Source organism: Trichosurus vulpecula, chromosome 5 (assembly GCF_011100635.1).
Source record: "Trichosurus vulpecula isolate mTriVul1 chromosome 5, mTriVul1.pri, whole genome shotgun sequence".
NCBI classification, from domain to species: domain Eukaryota; kingdom Metazoa; phylum Chordata; class Mammalia; order Diprotodontia; family Phalangeridae; genus Trichosurus; species Trichosurus vulpecula.
This window is the reverse complement of record NC_050577.1, coordinates 294,865,383-294,885,072: the sequence shown is the minus strand read 5'-3', so window position 1 is coordinate 294,885,072 and position 19,690 is coordinate 294,865,383. Positions and strand designations below refer to the sequence as shown.

The following is a 19,690-nucleotide window of genomic DNA, read 5'->3' as shown; positions in this document are numbered from 1 at the left end:
GCAAAGGCTGGTGGGACAGACGGCTCTGCGTGGGCTCTGCCTCTGATCCTGAGTTCAAATTCTGCCTCCGCTGTTTCTAACCCTGGGGGTCTCAGCCAGTGTCTGTTGGGGTCCTCTGACCCCGGCAAGACCTTTCTCAAAATCAGGTGTTTAAACGCCTGAAATAAAAGTTACAAAGGAAACCAAATGTGCTCAAAGACCGTGACAAACACTTTCACCAGATAAGGTCAAGATCCATGTTAGAAGCTTCCAATTCTCATGTAAAATCAGACGGGGGGGGGAGGGGAGGGAGGGCTTCCAGTCTTATTTTGAAAGGGAGGCAGGGGAGATCACTTTCATCAATAGGACTTCTCATCTGTCCTCCCCTGCTCAAGAACCACAGATGGCTCCCATCGCCTCCGCCCCCCTCCCAACTGCTCTGCTTTGTCACAAACACCCTGGCTGGTCATTGCCTCCGGCCAGGCTTCCCCTGATGATCATCTGCGCACCGTGAATTATCCCCTGGGCACAGTGAAATCAATATCCCCACTGCCCTGCGGGGGGCGGGGAGGTGTGCTGGACTTATCCCCGCTTTACAGATGGGCAGGCAGGTGCAGAAAGGCCGCTGGTCCAGCCTCACCCAGGGGATGGAGGCGGAGGCTGGAACCCAGGGCCCTTATTGGTCAACGCCGTTGCTTACAGATGAGGAAACAGGCCAGGGAGGGTCGTGAGCTAGAAAGCGCCCCTAGAGATCAGCTAGTCCAACCCCTCGTTTGAGAAAAGGGGGAAACTGAGGTTCAGTGACTTGCCCAGGGTGACACAACTAATGAATGTATCGGGTGGAATTTGAACTCAAGTCCGAGGCACTGTCCACTGCCCTTCGCTGCTGGATTTGAACCCAAGTCCTCTGGACTCTTAACTATTTTTACCCTGCTGCCCTTCACAATTAACCGCACCAGCGGACCACGCAGCTTCTTGAAGACCCCTGGTGAAGGAGAGCTCACTATCTGGCCTTAGCCCATTCGGATGCCTCTAGTGATCAGGCTGCTTCCAAAGCCCCCCATGGGGGTGAGGGAAGGGAAGGAAAAACCATCTCATTCTCTGCCCCTTTAAATCTCGGCGGGTTCCCTGACACGTGACTCTGGACGCTCAGGGACCGGCATGTGCGCGCAGCCGCAGCACAGTCCCAGCGTGCCTCGCAGTCACGTGATGACACGCCCCTCCCCGCCCCCTGCTTCTGGGGGCGGAGCCCGGGGCTCCGCTCCTCCCCCCGCCCGCACCAGCCTCGCTCTCATTGACTGCGCGGCGGCCTCGCGAGCTGCCGCTCCTCGAGCTTGCTCTGGGACCTGGGAAGGCGAGGGCAGGGAAGGGTGGGACACGTGACCGAGAAGGGCCCTCCGTAGGCCACGCCCCCTGTGGTGGGCCACGCCCTGCCCCCACCCCGACCCCTCTCTGCACTGGGGAGGAGTGACAGCCCTTCCCACCAGGTGCAGCCCAGGAGGGCACCATGACCCCCCTCCAGCCTGGGGTGGGCTGAAGGCTTCCCGCCCCTCTGCCCAGGGAAGCAGCATCCCTAGCAGTTGCCATGGCAACAAGGAGGCGGTGATGGAGAGGCTGGTCCCTTCAGGTGACAGCTGACCTCCCCATCAGGACAGGGCAGAGAGGCTGTGGGACCCCCCCCTTAGCTTTCCCCCCTCCTCTGCCATGGCCCCGCACAAAGGCTCCCAAGGGCTGCTCCTGACCTTGACCTTGCACTCAGCCCTGACCCTGAGCCCCGTTCCTGGGGCATCCCTCTTCCCTCAATGGGACTACTGCATCCTGGGCGCTGGCCCCGCAGGTCTGCAGATGGCATACCTCCTGAGGCAGGCTGGCAGGGACTACGTGGTGTTTGAGCGGGCAGGGGCGCCGGGCAGCTTCTTCACCCGCTACCCACGCCACCGAAAGCTCATCAGCATCAACAAGCGGTACACGGGCAAGGTCAACAGCGAGTTCAACCTTCGCCACGACTGGAACTCCCTGCTGAGCCACGACCAGCGCCTGCTCTTCCGACACTACTCCAAAGCCTACTTCCCCCATGCCGATGACATGGTGCGCTACCTGGGCGACTTTGCCGACCGACTGAGGCTCCAGGTGCACTACAACACAGCCATCGTCCACGTCACGCTCAGCAAGAACCGGCGCGCCTGGAACGGCCACTTCTTCATCCTCACTGACCAGAGGGGCCAAGGCTACCAGTGCAGGTAACTACAACCGGGCCTTGGGCATGGAGCACCGGGCCCTGTCCAGCCATGTAACCAGAGCATGGCATCCTGAAGAAAGCCTACCTTCCACTATGGCTAGGTCCTGGACATGCCTAAGTGACCAGGGCACTCTGGCCTTCTGCTGTGCTGGAGGAGTGAGGCATTCCATGGAATGCTTGAGACACACACAAGGTGGGAAGATGTTTACGCTGCTGTCATTGGTGGCGAAATTCAGTCTAGAGGTGGTATCCTTAGTATTCCTGCTGCAGATCAGTAGTATTGGGGGTCCTGTGGGGGCTTGGCAGGAGCTGTGGGGTCAGAAACTAGGCGATTGGGAGAACCTCGGACTGGAGCCCAGTTCAGGAAAAGCAGAAAGTGGCCCAGATGTCAGATTTGACTCATCCCTTCTAGGTAAGGTCACTGGTAGAGTAGGGAAGGTTTCCAAATAAACAAGAGCCCTACCTTCATGAATGAGATGATCCTTGTGGTGACTACCAATAGTGTTGGAATGATGGGGCTTCCTAACAAGCTGGGCAGTCCAGAGGTAAAATTGGCTGGCTCTGGAGTTAGTGGACCCCCTTTTTCTTATAGGAGATTCTCAAGTGTATGCAGGATGCCCACTTGTTGGGCGTGTTAGAGCAGAGATTCCTTTCAAGCTTGGCTGGAGGGGTGCAGGAGAAAGCTCCATCCTCATAGAAGCCCAACATGCAGATGTGACAAGTTCCAACTCTGCTTTGTGTGACCTCAGGGCCAGGACCCCAAGAAGCCTGGGGTCTAGTCTGGGTTCTGCTGTATATCCACTTTTTAACCCTAGACGGGTCACTTAACCTGCCTGGGCCTCAACATGAAGGGCTAGACTTGGTCCTCTCTTCATCTCCCTCCAGATCTAAAGTTGATTCTCTATTTGCATAAGTATTTGCTGTCTCATTCATTGAAGACAGTTGTTGAGTTGTTTTTGTTTTTCAGTTGCCCCTGACTCTTTGTGACCCCATTGGAGGTTTTCTTGGCAAAGATACTTAGGTTTGCCATTTCCTTCTCCAGCCTATTTTACAGATGAGGAAACGAGGCAAACTGGGTTAAGTGACTTGCGCAGAGTCACAAAGCTAGTAAGTGTCTGAGGCTGGATTTGAACTCAGGGAGATGAGTCTTCCTGACTCCAGGCCTGGTGCTCTGTGCACTGTGGCTCCCCCTGGCTACAGACACCTCCTGATTAGGGATTGTTCAGTTCTTTGTACTTGTAACCCCATCCACCTGGCATACACTGAGCATTTAACAAAGATTAATTGGTGATTGACAGAAGCAGGCAAACCAGCAAACCGTGTAGATGAGAGACTAATTTGGTGTAATAGCCTCAGTACCCCGTGACTAACCAAGGCATCCTTCACTTTTCTCCCTGCAGCGTGCTGTTTGTGGCTACAGGTGTGTCGGTCCCCAATGAAATCGACTTCCCGGGATCAGAACATGTGGAGGGCTATGAGTCAGTGTCTGTCGACCCAGAGGACTTTGTGGGCCAAAATGTCCTGATCCTGGGCCGTGGGAACTCGGCCTTCGAGACAGCAGAAAACATCCTAGGTTATACCAACTTCATCCACATGGTGGGCCGCTCCCGCATCCGCCTCTCCTGGGCCACCCACTATGTTGGAGACCTGAGGTAGGGTACCTGGTGGGGCTGGGGGATGGGAATAGCAAAGAAAGCCAAAAGACTGGATGCAGGGGCTTCATAAAGAACTCTAGTGTTCATTCTCTCTCTCTCTCTCTCTCTCTCTCTCTCTCTCTCTCTCTCTCTCTCTCTCTCTCTCCCCCCTTCTCCCTCTCCCCCTCCCACCTCTCCACCTCTCTCTTCCTCCCTTTCCCTCCCTCCCTCTTTCTCTATCTCTGTCTTTCAATCTCTATCTCTCTCTCTCTCTTTCTCTCTCTGTCTTTCCTCTTTTTCATCTCCCTCCCTCTCTCTCTCCCTCCCCTCTCCCCCTCTCTCAGCCTCCCTCCCTCTCCCTCCCTCTCTCTTCCTCTCTCTTCCTCCCTCTCTCTTCTCTCTCCTATCTCTCTCTTTCTCTCTCTCTCCTCTTTTTCCTCTCCTCTCCCTCCCTCTCTCTATCTCTGTCTCTCTCTCCTCTCCCTCCCTCTCTCTATCTCTGTCTCTCTCTCCTCTCCTCTCCTCATCTCCCCCAGAGGACACATAGCTATGTGATATCATGGGGTAGGGGGAAGGCTTTCAAAGTGATCACTCCTTACACATTGGTGTGCTCTGGATTCTGTACTGTGGGCTACAGATGCATGCATGAATCCAGAAAGGAAGTGGCCATTGGTTAAAAAGATTTGGGGATTTCAGCTTTCTTTATTCAGTCCTCTGATGGTGTCCCAGTGCCTGGATGTGGCCATGGGTGTTTGAAAGCTATGCCTGTAGAGCATAGGTTGTACCGTCCTGGACCATGGCATGTCCAACACACAGACTAGCCTAGATAAGGTTGGAGAGGCTCACCTGGTTTCAGGATGGTGAATTTCTTAGCCCCAGCTCTCGGAAATCCTCTACTATGTCAGAGAGGAATTGCAATCAGAGTTAGTGGAAAGGGTCCCCAATTCTAGTGAAATCACAAGCCAACTAAGTCTTGAAGGACCCAGGAGAAGGTGTGGATGGGCTGTCAGACCTCCACAGGGGACCCTGGGTCAGGGTCCCAATTAGAATGAGTCAGGGCAGGACCTAGATCTTTCTTATCTGCATGACTGAGCTCTCACAGTCTCTCTCTGGGCCCCAGAGCCATCAACAACGGGCTCCTAGACACATACCAGCTGAAGTCCTTGGATGGCCTGCTAGAAACCGACTTGAAGGACCTGGCCATCGTGAAGGACAGTAAGGGAAGACTTCGCATCACCCTGCCAGTCTTCATGGCCAAAGCCAACAAGAATGCCACCGCCGAGGCCGTCTCCCTCCCCCAGGATGAAGTGGACAACTTTGCCATGCGTGTTCCCTACGACCGTGTGATCCGCTGTCTGGGCTTCACCTTCAACTTCTCGATCTTCAGCAGGTGAGGCCGAGCCAGGGGCCCACCCCCCTGGAGATTCTCTGGGAGAGGAAGGCCAGTCCTAGCACAGCCCCGGGTAGGAAGGCCTGTGCCCAGCTCACAGGGGTTCATCTGTATGCTCTAGGAAGAGCTTTGGGTCAGGACATTCTCACTGCTTCCCCCAAACAGAAGCCTTCCAGAGACAGCTTTGAGGTTTCACAAGCCCTGGATCCATGATGCCACTCTCCATTTTACAGATAGGGCATTCAGGCCCGGAGAGGTCTAGAATTCATTCCCAGCTTGGGGTCCCAAAGCCAGGCTGCCCTCCCAGTTTGGGGGAAGCTTGATCTTCCCAAACCCAAGTAATCTTCTGTCCTTTCTTTTTCCAGCACTCTTGGACTGGCCCCAGGGAAAGGGCAGAAAAAAAAGTACCCACTGATCAAAGCCAGTTACGAGTCCAAAAGAACCCGTGGGCTCTTTGTTCTAGGCACCGCCAGCCACTCTGTGGACTACAGGAAATCTGCTGGAGGCTTCATCCATGGATTCCGATACACAGGTGAGCACTGGCAAGTCACCGGGTAAAGAAGTAATCCTAGGCCGACGAGCTCAGACTTCTAGAGTAGATGTCACAGGGCTGGGGGGTGGCTGGCGCTAGAGATGGCAGGCCCGGGCTCAGTTCTTTATCCTCCCTCCCTGCTGGATGGGGACAGGGCAGAATCCTTCCCTGGCCTTTCCTATACTTTCCTGGGGAGTGGTTAGAGCTTTTCTGTAGTCCTCTGTCCTCCCTCCACCTTTCTAGCTGAAGATTTTATCAGCCACAACTTATTATAACAGTTAGCTCCATTTTTAACCCCAGAACAACAGATGTCCTGAGCTCAGGTCCATGTGGCCCCTTTCTCTATTAGTGGAGATAACACATTGGCCTTGGAGTCAGGAAGGACCTAGTTTCCAATCCTGCCTCTGACATTTAGACCTTGGGTAAGTCACTAACCCTGTTTCCTCATCTGTAAAATGAGAGGGTTGAACAGTTCCTTCCGGCTCTAAATCAATGATTATCTGATATTCCTGCTCATAATTTCTCTACATGAGGTTAAGAAAGCTATTTTGTGTTTAGGAGGTGAGTCAGAGGAGCTGATGAATAGGCACATTCTGGATCTTTCCTTGCTTGGCATCATGGCCATCTGATTTCCCAGTTTTATTACTGCCAGTTCTCAAGTAGAGAATCTGAATGTCCAGGTTGTGCAATATCTGAGCAGCATCTAGGCTTGTTTAGTAATTTCGGTGACGTCCAACTCTTCATAAAGCCATTTGGGGCTTTCTTGGCAGAGATACTAGAGTGGTTTGCCATTTCCTTCTCCAGCTCATTTTACAGATGAGGAAACTGAGGCAGACAGGGTGAAGTGACTTGCCCAGGGTCACACAGCTAGTAAGTGCCTGAGGCCAGATTTGAACTCAGGAAGATGAGTCTTCCTGACTCCATGCGCTATGGCATCCCCTAGGTGCCCCCATCTAGTCTATCCATATCTTAAAGGAATTCGCTTCCCCCCCTCATAACCCTAACAAGGGGGAGTCCACCACCTCCTGAAGCAGCCCCTTCCATTCTGGGAAGGCAAGGACTGTCAAGAAACCTTTGCTGACCTCAAGCCTGACTTGGCATCCTTGTGATTTCCCTCCCTCGCTCCTGGCGGGCCTTCTAGAACCCAAATCTTGTCTCTGTCCACAGACAGCACTTTGACCACTACTTGTCACCTCCGAGTCCTCCCCCCGGCATTTTAACAAGCCCCAGTTTTTTCTACTGATGTCCACTGATGTGGACCCCAGGCCCATTGCTCTCTTTGGTTGCTTCCCTCTGTGTCCTTCCCAGTTGTCCCCAGAACCGAGCACCATGTTTCAGACATGGTCTGAGAAGAGCAGAGGCCAGATGGGCTCTCACCTCCTTACTCCTGGAAGGTGCAGCCTTAATGCAGCCTAACATCACACTCACTTTCTTGGCTGCCAAGTCACACACGCTGCTGACTCAAATTGAGATGTGGGGTTTCTTTCTTAGACAGAAGTATCTGACCTTATCAGAGACATTCACCAGGCCTAGGACAGGATCCTTATCTGAGAACTGGGGACCCTGGCACCATCAGTGTGCCAGAAATGTCTCACATGCTCTGATAGCCGGACATCCCCATCCCAAGGGAGTGACCAGAGTCCCTGACTATAAGCGTGATACATGAAGCTCACACATCAGGGGAAGAAGGAACAAGTCATTTACACCAAATGGTCTCTATGAACCCCTCCATCCCACTGAGGTCCATTACCCCAGACAGAAGGGGAGGGCAGAGGAGCAATGACCCAACCGAAGGAGAAAGGCCTTGACCAGCTGGGAATCACAGGCTGCTCCGAGCTGGAAAACACTGGAGATCAAGGCAGGTAGAGGAGGCAGCACCTGGACACCATCCAATGCAGCTTCTCATTTTGCAGGTGAGAAAACTGAGACCCAGAAAGTCACTTGCATGGGGATGTAAGTGGCCAAGCCAGGATCTGAAGCCAGGTCCTCCAACATCAGGTGGACGTATCCTGCTCCCTCCTACTGTGTCCAGTGCTTCCCATTCACCAATCCATAAACGTTCCACCTTCTTAGAAACCTAAAAACTTGAAAAAACAATCTCCTCTTTCTCCTTGCTGCCTCTCCCTGGCTCCTGCGCCCACCCTGGCATTCACATCTAGCCAACAGATACCCCATCAGTCTGCCATTTTGGGGGGTTTGGAGCACCCTAATTTTATAACTGAAAACCGCAAGGCCCAGAGAAAGAAACTAAGGTAGAGAGTTATCAAACTCAAATTATCAAAAAAAAAAAAAAAAGCCTGAGAGAATCCAGCCCTCTGTTCTGAAGAATACCCATCCTGGTGTAACTGAGTTCTAAGTGTCACATTGGAAAACTGTCCGTTCCATGGTGCCTTATCGCATTGTAGTTCTTTTAAACTATTTTAAATACCTCCTGGAAGTCAAACGTGAAAACGTACCTCAATGGAAGACTGAGCAAAAGCACACCAGCCAGGGGAGGGGAAATTTAAGGCTCTCATTAGCGATGGTGGCAGACACAGTCCTCATATCTGGCCGTGCTATGGATCTCTCGTTCAGCTGTGGAATGCATGGTTTATTGCACAGCAGGGTTCTGTGTGGACCAATTCATTTTGCCCTAAAAGTCATAAGGACTTTACATCCTGACATCTCTGTATTTAAATCCAGAGCCCAATGTCGCCTAAATGCTAACTTTTACATTTTGTTATTCCTCCAACTTGGCGAGGAAGGTTCATCATTTTCTCTATTGATTTCCAGACCATATATTTTACATCCGAATGCATGTTGTCAGGGAAATAGTCTGGAGAGGATTTGTCAGCATCCCTCCCAACCCCACATCCACTCCCGGCCCCACCCCCGCCCCCATGCACACACCACCTAACTTCCCTAGTAGGTTTTGGGAAAAGATAAGTTTCTGTAAAACCATGTTCGATGAGTGTGTGGTTAACAGAGAAAGTATTTTAAATGAGTGATGAGCCAGAAAGCATTATAGTGGGATTTCATGGTTCTCCAGTCCCATTATAATGTATGCACGATATAATTGTGAGGCACCCGGGTATAGGAAATGCTTGTGTGCATGTAAATGGCGCAGCAGTTGTCTGCCCATCCTTACAGGGCTTTGTGCTAAAGAAGGCTTCCTGGAGCCTTGCATTATTTTCAAGAAGTATATAGATTAATGCCTGCCTCCCTCGCTTCTCTGTCTCTTTGGTTCCACCCTTTTCCTTTCCCTACTACCTCCTGAGGCAGACCATGCCACTTGGGGCAGCTGCTCCTAACCCCCTTGCTCCTGGTCTGTGCTCTCTCCAAAAAGGCTTCTCTTCCTAAGGATAATCCCACCCTCAGATCCTCCATCCTCAAGTAGCATTATTTGGAGGCCATTCTGGTCACCCTCTCAGGATGCTCTCCAGGTTTTCAATGATGTTCCTAAAATGAGGTGCCCAATACTGCTTCAAAAGAGAGATTTAGGAAGTCAACAACTTCTTCAGGAGTTGGGATCTGTGAACACTGTTTAGATTTCTAGTCCTCAGTTTAAGGGGTAAGAACGATAGGTTTCTTGAACAGGAATGGAGTATATCTAATGAGACCTTGTGAAAGCAAATTTGCCTGGAGATGTGTGGATCTGATCAAAAGGAAGACCAAAAACAGAGGAGGAAGAAAACTGCCTTTATATGGCCAATCACCAAGCCAGATAATGCAGAGAGGGGCAGATATAATGAAACAAGAAGACTGTTACTGGAGATACTAGTAATTCTCTGGAATATCCAGGAAGGAGGGCAGAAAGAAAGAAGAAGAAAAAAATCATGGCTGCATAGGTCAATATACGCAGGAGCAAGATTATGGGTAATGAAAAAGATAAGCCAGCAATCTTAATGAATGGAGGGAAATTTGAGTTCATCCCTGAGAATTGGTGGGATGCGACTCATGACAACCATATGGTTTTAGAAACAGAAAATGTATCAAAAGGAACAGATGAGATGAAAGGAGTGGATGGGTAGAGTTACATTATACACCATATTAAGAACAAAGAGATCTGTGTCCCAGACGGGGAGAGCAAGAATGAAGAGCTCATAAGTAAAGGCCAGTGAAGGCAGAAGGAACAGAAGGAATGGGATGGTGGGAGGATAGTACAGATTGCCCAACCAGAACCAGGACATGAGGAGCTGGTCACAAACCTGGCCCAAAGGCAGAATATTCTCTATCCTATGGTCTCAGCCCAATCTTTCTAGTCTTATCTTCCACTATTACAAGTGACAGGGGATAGAAACTCTCCATATGGCTGCTAGAGTGTTCTCTCTTGGACATGGAAAGTGGAAGGTGGATTCTTGAATTAACCTTAATGATAACTTCATGCTTAGAGAAGCACCACGTTGGAACTGATTTTGACCAATAAGAAAGAATCGGTTGCCAAAACAGAAATGAAGAGAACCTTTAAGGAAGCAGCTCCTTCACCTTATAATATGTAATGGCTAAAGAGAATAAAATTCTGCCCTTCTTTGAGCCATCCTAGGTAATCATTTAAAATGGTGAGGCACTCTCTTGATCCAGAGAACTCCACAAAATCATGCAAGTCAAGGGGTTCAAATCTCCAGGTCCACTCCAAGAACACCCATGAAACAGCCCAAGCTATCAAGGGCATGCATATCCAAAAAGCTACCAAGTATTTGAAAGATGTCACATTGAAGAAACAATGTGTTCCCTTCCATCAATATAATGGTGGAGTTGGCAGGTGTGCCCAGGCTAAGCAGTGGGGTTGGACACAGGGTTGTTGGCCTAAAAAGAGTGCTGAATTCTTGCTGCATATGCTTAAAATGCAGAGAGTAATGTAGAAATGAAGGGTTTGGATGTCATTAAGCATATCCAGGTTAACAAGGCTTCCAAAATGCAATGGCATATTTATAGGGTTCATGGTCGAATTAACCCATACATGAGTTCTCCTTGCCATACTGAGATGATACTCACTGAAAAGGAACAAATTGTTCCCAAGCCAGAAGAGGAGGTTGCTCAAAAAAAAAAAGATATCCTGGAAGAAACTGAAGAATCAAAAGATTATGGCATGACATGAGTACAAATAAAAGTGAAATGAAAAAAAAAAGAATAAAATTCTGATGGCACAAAGACAGACTATTCAAAGGACACGGGCAGGAGAAGAAGCAATATGTCTGAAAGAGGTAGGGGGCTCATGGAACAACTTCAATTTTGAGAAGACCTGAGCAGAAGGAAACAAGACCAGATCATCAAACAGTAGCATGAGTCTAGAAAATCAGCGTCACAAGAACTAAAGTCCGGCTGAAGCCAAAGCTGGCACTAATTGCTAAAGAAAACAAGAAGCTGGCACTGGATGCAGAAGGTAGTAAGAGTCCGACAGTGAATGCAGAATGAAGGCTTTTTTAAAGTATGCCGAGATGGAATAGATAGGAGGACAATAAGAGATGATGGGGAGGGGAGTGGGAATCAACGCTCAGATTTTATTTTACTTCTTTCTTCTCCACCAAGAATATCTCTAGACTGGCAAAAATAAACCAAAACTGATCAACAGGAAATTGAAACCAAAAATAAGTAACGATTTGACAATAGGGCACCTCCCTAGCCTTCATGAATTCAAGTTGTCAGGCCCAGACAAAGTCTATCCAGGATAACAAAAGAACTAGCAGACATGCTTGTTGAGTCATTTTTGGCAATCATTGGGAAATCATGGTGAAAGGGGGAGGCGCCATATGGCTTAGAGATGGACAGATATGATCTTGTTTTTCAAAAAAGAAAGAAGGTAGCATCATCAGAGTATAAACAAGCGATCTGGTCTCCAGTTCCTGGCAGAATTCTAGAATGCACCATTAAAGGAATGATTTGCAAGTGTTTGGAAAAGGAATCCATGGTCAGTAAGAACCACCTGGGTTCATCAAGACTAGGTTGTGCTAGATAACCTCATTACATTTTTATCATGTTTCGTAGACTGATAGAAGAGGAGAATTTCACATCAGATTTCATCTTCCTGGCAAGGTCTCATGATGTCCTTGCGGACAAGACAGAGAAATGTGAAACAGATGATTGTACAGTTAGGTCAGTTCAGAAGTGGTCAACTGATCCCAAAGAGTAATAATTAATGGGTTGTGTCATCTTGGGTTGAGTTCTAGAGTAGAGAGCTGCTGGCACTCCGATGGCCTTGGCCTTGCACTATTTAACATTCTTAGCAATGACTTGAGTAAAGACACAGATGGCTTGGCTAGCATTTTCTTTTCTCTTCTCACCAGCACCTTAGCTTAGGGCCTTATCACTTGATGTCTGTGTGTAGGACTGAGATGCCTCCAGAAGCTATAAAGTTCCCTGCAGCTAGAGATATCGGCATGAAGGCTGGATGACAGCTTACTGGGGATGCTGAAGGAGCTCCTGCTGTTTCGATTCCTACCAAAGTTGAGATTGTGGCTTACTGAGGACCTGCTCTGCCTAATGCCCTTTATGTGCTCTGGAGGAGCCTTAAGAAATAGGAGTTTACAGTTTAGCTGGAAAGAAGATAATTAACAACAACATATGACGATGTAAAAGAAGTGCCCAGAGCAGAGCATCACTGACATCCAGGAGACCATCCTGGCCATGTGTGACCAGAAGAGGAGGCGGGGTACTCACAGAAGAAGGGCCAACAGGAGTGGAAGAACAGGCCCTCCACATACTGGACAGACCTCCTGGGAAGAATTTGTGAGAGCACGTGGAAGGAGTCACAGGCTGAGGATGCCTGCAGGGGCCATCATCTGGAGAACTGGATGGAGTGTCCTCCTCCAGGAGAGCGCACATCCAGGGAGGTATAGGAGTTTCTTTGAGAGAAAGAACAAGAATAAAGGGACCAGGCTCCTCAGAGGGGAGAGGGTTTTTTGAGCAGCACCTTTGAGATGAGTAGGTGTCTTATGACAGGATTGGGGGAAAGGGTATTTCAGGTGAGAAGCGTATGAACAAAAGTATAGAGATAGACATTCACGTGGTATTTTTAAGGCACATAGTGACTATGGACTAGGCTCTCAAGAAACGTTTCCCATAGGGGACCAGCGGGAAACAAAGTTGGCAAAGTTGACTAAGATTAGACTGTTAGGAGCCTTGAATGCCAGAGGGAGAACATTTGAACTTTATCTTGTAGGCAATAGGAGGGTTATTGAGTACAGAGGTGACTGGTGAAAGCGTGCTCGCTTTGTTTTAAGCAAGATCGATGTGGTTGCAGCATTGGGCTAGCAGTGAGCAAAGGCAGGAGGCAGAGAGGCCAGTTAGCAGGCTCTTACAGTCACACATACAGACATCAAGTGCTAAGGCCCTGAGCTAAGGTGGTGGGGAGAAGAGAAGAGAAAATGAGATGCAAAAAACCAGCCCTATTAAGGAAGAAGCAACAGGGTTTGATGACTGATCAAATATGTGGTAGCAGACAAAAATACAGTCCCGGCAAAGGAACAATGGTGACAGCTGTGTAGCCAGCAATGCTCCAATGCCGCCCACACTGCATGGGTAAGCAAACAAAACAGCTTTTTCATATAAATGTCAAAAAACTTCCCTCCCCCCATCTCAGCCTTCCCACAAGAAAGTGATTTATAAACTGCCGAATGTTACCTAAATGTGAAGCTCTGATTAGCCCCCATCTCTGTCCCCAGCAAGTGCACAGACGTTACAATTAATCAGCATGTTTTCGGGTTTTTGCCTGGCATAAGCTGTTGTTCTCCAAAGGCAAACAGGAGAGTGACTCCCAAGTCTGGAGAGTGTGTGTGTGTCTGTGAGTGTGTGTTTCAATGTAATCTAATCAATTTAATTCAACAGCTGTTTATTGGATGGCTACCACGTGTTCAGCCAATGTCGAGCGAGATACAAAATGGAGCAGGCAGCAGCATGCTTAGCAGAAAGCACACTGAACCCGGAGTTTGGAGGAGCTGGGTTCAGATCCTGCCCTTAGACCCTCACTAGCCTTGCCACTATGTGCAACTCTCTTCCCTTCTCTGGACCTTAGCTTCCCCATTTGTAAAATGAAGAGGTTGGACTCTGGGGTCTCTGAAGTTGCCTTTCATCTCTAAAATCTGTGATCCCGTGACCCTTTTCACAAGGAGCTTCTTCATCTACTGGGGGCGATGATGAAACACATAGTGAAGAAACATACACCAACATGTGAATTCCTGATGCAGAGGGCTGTGACAGGTGGGAGGTGTCCTATTTGAGAAAATCAAGTAGCCTATTTTCATTTATAGTAGGGTTACATGTAACCTGCAGTACTGACATTTTCTCCATCGATCGCTTTACTTCTAAACAGTCAACAAAACAACAAACCCAACCCTGACTGGTAATGTTTGCTCATTTCCAAGGAGTAACTGATTACATGGAACATTCAACCATCAGCTCTCTGGAGCCCATTCAAGCTGGTTCCCTCCCACCCCTGATTTACAGGGTTCCTTTCTGTCTCCATTGCAGCCCGAGCAGTTCACCGATTACTAGAACATCGCCATCACGGCATCCCCTGGCCTTCCCCTGTGTATCCCATCACACAGCTCACCAACACCATCATCCGCCGGGTGAATGAAGCCTCAGGCTTGTACCAGATGTTCAGTGTACTGGCAGACATCATCCTTCTGAAGGAGTAAGTCATCAGTGCCCACCCTTCTCAAAACCTGCTTCAGCCTTTGTTTCTCATTTCACTTTTGCCCACATCCCTTTCACTCAGAAAACCTGTCCTGGTATTTTAAAACTTCCTTCACTCTGTAACAGCAACAGTGCCAGTCATAGTGCCTGGCAGGCATTTAGTAATGTAGAGTTCTTTCCATGGGATAACCCAATACCCTGGTACTGTCCCAGTGCAGCCCAAAGAGGGCTGACTTCCTGCTCAGTCTGGCAGTATTGATTGAACCTCAGAGGAGGCAGCACCAGAGGTCACTCCACTAGGCGTCCAGACACTGCTTATCTTTGCCTTCCTACTCTGACCGGTTCCGCACCACCACCCCCTGGCTCCCCATGGTACCCTCTTTTGTAGATAAGTCCATGTTTTAACTCAGCTATTAATTCTATCACATGACTCATGCATAACAGCACTAAGATTGTAACTTTCTGGTCACTGGTCCTACCCCCCAACTTTCCATAGCCTTAACAGCCCTGGTTGTGCAATTTTACATTTTGGCGATGGTTCTTTCAGACTCTATCCCCGGTGTAACCTGGGATTTGGCTTCAATCATGACACAGAATATAAGGTTTAGGCCCTCTGGACGCCCCACTGCCCTGGTAGAGTCAGGTCTCACCCTGTTGCCATTTCCCTAGGAAGGCCACAGGCTTTGAGTACCTGGAGGAATACCCCATCAAGATGCTGGCCGAGCTGGAGACCCTCACCGGGCGGGAAGCCCAGCAAGGGCTCTTTGTTGTCACAATGGAGTATGGCAAGAACTTCTCTGGACCAGACAAGGATGTCTTCTATTACGACCGGGCTGTGGGGGACGTGGAGGATGCCTGGCAGTCCAACTTCCTTCACCCTGTCATCTACTACTATCACTGCCTCCCCACAGGTGAGTCGGGCCCTGCCCCATTCCCATCCCAGGCAGCAGGGGCTCCTAAGGGGAAGTCAGGATAGCCAGACCCTTTATAGAACCACCGCCATGCAGACCCCCAGGGACACATGGCCATTAGGGGGCTAGACCAAGACCTTTAGACCAGGGCACCAACAGAATATTATTTCTTAATAATTCCTAAAAGAAGAGGAATCCTGTGTGGGCATACTCCCACATGCATGAGCTGCCTGACATTGGACATGTCCGAGCAGAGGTAGGAAGAATGCACTTCCCACACTTTGTTTCACTGGATTCTCCCTTCCCAAACAGCCCTGTGGAGCAGTTACTGCTAGTCTCACTGTATCGATATCATCCCCCTTTCACGGATGAGCAAACTGAGATCTAGAGGAGGTGCCATGACTTGCCCAGAGTCACACAGCTAGAAAGCATCAGGTCTTCCTGACTCCAAGCCCACCCCTCTGTGCACTCAGCGAGGCAGCCTCAGTGGTTGAGTGACAGACCAGGGAATTCCCAAGATCCCCGCAACACCAAGGTTCTGGGATTGGGGAAGTAGATGATGGCTCAGAGAAAGGTCATGATGGGTTACCTTGGTTCCTGCATCTGTCAGGAGAGCGCTGATGTGATACTGGCCTAGTAACACAGCTGGCTGGCCACTGGAATTGCAGCAGGCAGGAACAGAGGGGCCCTGGTCAAGCCTCTCGTGCTGCCCAGTAGTGCTGCTGGCCCTCAGCTCCCCTCCCAGGCTGCAGTGGGCAACTCCTGGACTCAGCCTATAACAGGCTCTATTTCTTCCCCCCACCCCCCCAGAGAAGGAGATGGCATCCCGGGCCCCAGGCTGGCCCCTGCCTCGGCCAGTGGCCATCCACCACATCGTGGAAGATTTCCTTACAGACTGGACTGCGCCTGTAGCCCACATCCTCCCCTTGAGGCGCTTCTTGGAGAACTGCCTGAATAATGACCTTCGAAGTTTCTATGCAGGTAACCAGGGGGATATGAGGCCCTAGGAAAGACATGTGGGGCATCCCGCAGCTCAGAAGGGTTCTGACATGCAGTCTGACCTCTTCCCTGCTTACTCCTCCTCCCCTGCTTCCTTCATTCCTGCCTGCTCCAGCTTCCACACAACAGGGCCTTGGGGCCAAACATCGAACTCTGTAGTGGCTGCCACCTGAGCTCAGACTGGGATGTGGCCCCCACCCACTGCTCCAAGCCAGGCTTGGGAAGGCCAAGGGGTCCCTTCATACTGCCAAGCTCTTCCATCATGTTTGGTGCTATGCAAAACACACAGCATGGCCCCCATGTTTTAAGAGCTGAGCTGTTTTTATAGTGAATTTTAGCTCATGGGATTTTTTCCCCCAGAATGCTTTGGTTAGACTTTTGATTCTTTAAGCCCAAGTGGTTGAGAAACCTGGTGGTCTAATTAGGCCATTAATAGGGTGACCCTAGATTTCAGCTTCCTACACACTAAAATACTGATACTTAATATATGCAGTCAAGGCATCTGGCTTTCCTTACCTGTGTGCGTGTTAGCTGCTGCTAAAGTGGGCTTTCACCAGTTCATAAGACATTAACCCATGGAAATCCTTTCTCACTGTTATTTTTGGACAGAGTCCTGTTTCCTGTTCGCTCTAACACGCCAGAAGCTGCCCCCCTTCTGCCAACATGGGTACATGAACATGCAAGGGCTCGTGGGAAATGAGAGACTTAGGCGCCACGGAATCGAAAGTGGTCTCATGGAGGACTATACCGCCATCAATGAACAGCCAGTTGACCAGAAGCAGGGAGACCCCAGGATTCCAGTTCACCTAACCCAGCATGCCACCAGCATTAAGGAAGAACTCTGACCTCTAAGAGACTTGGGCTGGGGCCCTTCCCCAGATCCTTCTAAACCTGGGGGACCCAGCCCCTTCCACAGGCTTCCAACTGCCAAAGACCCACTCAGACCATTGTGAGTGATAGGACCAAAGCAGGATGAGGAAAGGCAGAGAGTGGGCCCTGGTGCCCTCTCTGTCCAGATCCAGGACCTGGCATGTCCCTATTGGGGGCAGCGTGCCCAAACACTGGGTCCTCCTCAGGCTTGGAGCCATCGTCCCACCTTGTGCCTGTCTCCCATCCAACAATCACTGAGCCACAATTTGACCTAATCTTGACACCTTTGACTCTGCTGTTCATTCTTCTTCTTTGAGGAGGTGGGGTTCTCTCCAGAGGCCTCCTCTGAGAATCCATGTTGCAGGTGACATGCCATCACCAGGGGCACCTTCCGCACTGTGTCCCACCAAATTAGACATTAGGTCTCAGAGCTCAGGGTGGGTCAGCTGATCTTCCCCTCCAGGGACCAATGGAGGCCAGTTCCCTGCACGGTACCATCTCCTCCTCCTGGCCCTGCATCCAGTTGGTGTCTGTCTCAGTTTGTTCCCGGTATGAGATGCCTTTCCAGTAAACCCTGCCTGAACCACACGCAAGTGTTTTTCATTTTACTCCTGTGATCCCAGCTCTGCCCTCCTGGCACTGAGCATGGCGCCTCCCTGGCCCACCCACTCATATAAGGATAGACTGTGATCATGTTGTCTCCTTTAGCAAAATACTATGTAATTAGCTCGTTGGTCCCATCTCCATCATTTTTTGCACAGAGCCTAGCGCAGCTCTGCTTCGTCAGCCCAGAATGTTTTCTGACAATGAGGTGGAAAACTTTGCTTCTCTTTTCGCTGATGTCGAGAGGTTTCTCTTCTCTCTCCATCTTCCGTTCTGGTTCCCGTTGTTTTTGCCACACTTCCTCAACAAGTCTGTGCATGGGTCCCCTCCCCTTCTTCTCCAGGCACCATAGATCCCATATTGCTTTATAGTCTGCAGAGACTGAGAGTGTGGGAGTCAGCATCCCCATTTCACAGAAAGGGAACCTGAAGCCCAAGGGATCAAGTGACTTGACAAGATTCACATAGGGATTTGGTCCCAGAACCAGGATTTGCACCCAGATTTTCTGATTCACAGTACTCTGGTTCCTCTTTCATACCAGAACCCTTAACCCTTACGTAAATAAAGAAAAAAGCTTTTCTATTTTGTCTGGATCACAAGTGAACAATTAGGAAGCATTTGTGAATTAGGGAGTACTCCAGCTGGAGTATGGAGGTAACCTTCTACAGGTTGGCTGGTAGAGGACAGAGCGATTCTTTTGGCCACGGCAACATATAAACAGTAATTTTCTCCTCCCTCAATATTAGACAGATGGCATTCAGTTTTCTTCCTGGTTCTTCATTGTACCCCACCACAGGATAGCTCTTTCCTTAGAACCAGATGCCTCCTCGAGTCCCATGTCCTGGGGCTCCCATCCACACCTGTCTGCCCTGTTCTCCAGACCCATGATTCTTTAGCACTCTCTAAGCAGAGGCCCGTCTGCATTGGACACAGCAAAACCCTCAAAGCTCCCGTCATGGAGGAGTCATCGGCAGCAAAAGTTAAAGATGACCCCAAGACCGCAGATGCTTTTCAGGCTGATCACTAGCAGGGGTGTTTCCTTGTTGCCGGGGAACAGAATCAATGCCATCCTGCGAGAATTCCAAGTTAAAGCAAGATATGCATTTGCTGACCACACGGCTTCTTCTGGTTCTTCTGTAAATATATGAGGCTGAGCTGGATCCTCAATCCTACTGTATCCATACCCACTCAGCTGAGTGCGAGTATATACTCTCATCAAAAGCGGTTTGAAATCAGCTTGGTTGATAAGAATCCAAGCTGCTGTCATCACCACTGATTTACTGTTGTCTAAGTACAACATCTGCTGTTTTCTTCATCTGCTAATCCAATCAGCATTCCCACCAGATTGATTCACTTTTAATAAAACCATGATTCCATTGTCTGCAGTCACTAGCTGTCTTTTAACATTCTGCTTTATTCATTTTTAAATTTCACACATAGAACTGCCTTCATCACCACCAGATTCACTTTGTCTAGTCTTAATTTTTGTCCTCCTTGCCTGTTTCTCCATAATTTTTCAAAAATAAATGCAATTAACTTGAAGACTGTATGTGCCGTTACGTACAGCGACGTCTCTACGATCCTCAGCCATCTACACCCTTGCTTTTCTGTTACAAATTTCCATCATTCAATTTGGGGCCCAAGATACTTCTTTCCAGGTTCTCTGTTTTTGACTGGACCGAGCTCCACTACTTCACTGGATTTTTTTTGAAGTCAACCAGTGATGAGAATCAAATTATACTGAGTAGACCCTGGTGTCTTTCTAGGGAGCTCATAAAAAATGATTGGTCCATCTGGGGAGAAAAGTAATTAGGTCTGTGAGGAGGAAGCAAGCTTAGAACAGAGTGTGCGTATGGGGGTGGGGGGTGAGCACTACATAGTGAAACATTGAGCCTGCATTCATGCCACGGGATTATGGGG

At 49.5% G+C, this 19,690-nt stretch overlaps 1 protein-coding gene across 1 annotated transcript; it reads left to right on the top strand.

The window, feature by feature from the left end:
* The first annotated feature begins 1,212 nt into the window (after positions 1-1,212).
* FOXRED2 (FAD dependent oxidoreductase domain containing 2) lies at positions 1,213-19,155 on the top strand. Its single transcript, XM_036760907.1, has 8 exons — positions 1,213-2,219; positions 3,619-3,870; positions 4,973-5,242; positions 5,608-5,774; positions 14,220-14,385; positions 15,057-15,298; positions 16,109-16,279; positions 16,907-19,155. Exons 1-8 carry the CDS (start codon positions 1,684-1,686, stop codon positions 17,140-17,142), a joined length of 2,040 nt encoding a protein of 679 aa, XP_036616802.1. The 5' UTR covers positions 1,213-1,683; the 3' UTR covers positions 17,143-19,155.
* Positions 19,156-19,690: the final 535 nt, after the last annotated feature.

Excerpts from the sequence above, each read along its gene's own strand:
- FOXRED2 (XM_036760907.1), top strand. The coding sequence starts at position 1,684 with ATGGCCCCGCACAAAGGCTCCCAAGGGCTGCTCCTGACCTTGACCTTG. Across the intron at positions 3,871-4,972 it reads CACTATGTTGGAGACCTGAG|AGCCATCAACAACGGGCTCC; the intron begins GTAGGGTACCTG and ends TCTGGGCCCCAG. Across the intron at positions 14,386-15,056 it reads GACATCATCCTTCTGAAGGA|GAAGGCCACAGGCTTTGAGT; the intron begins GTAAGTCATCAG and ends CCATTTCCCTAG.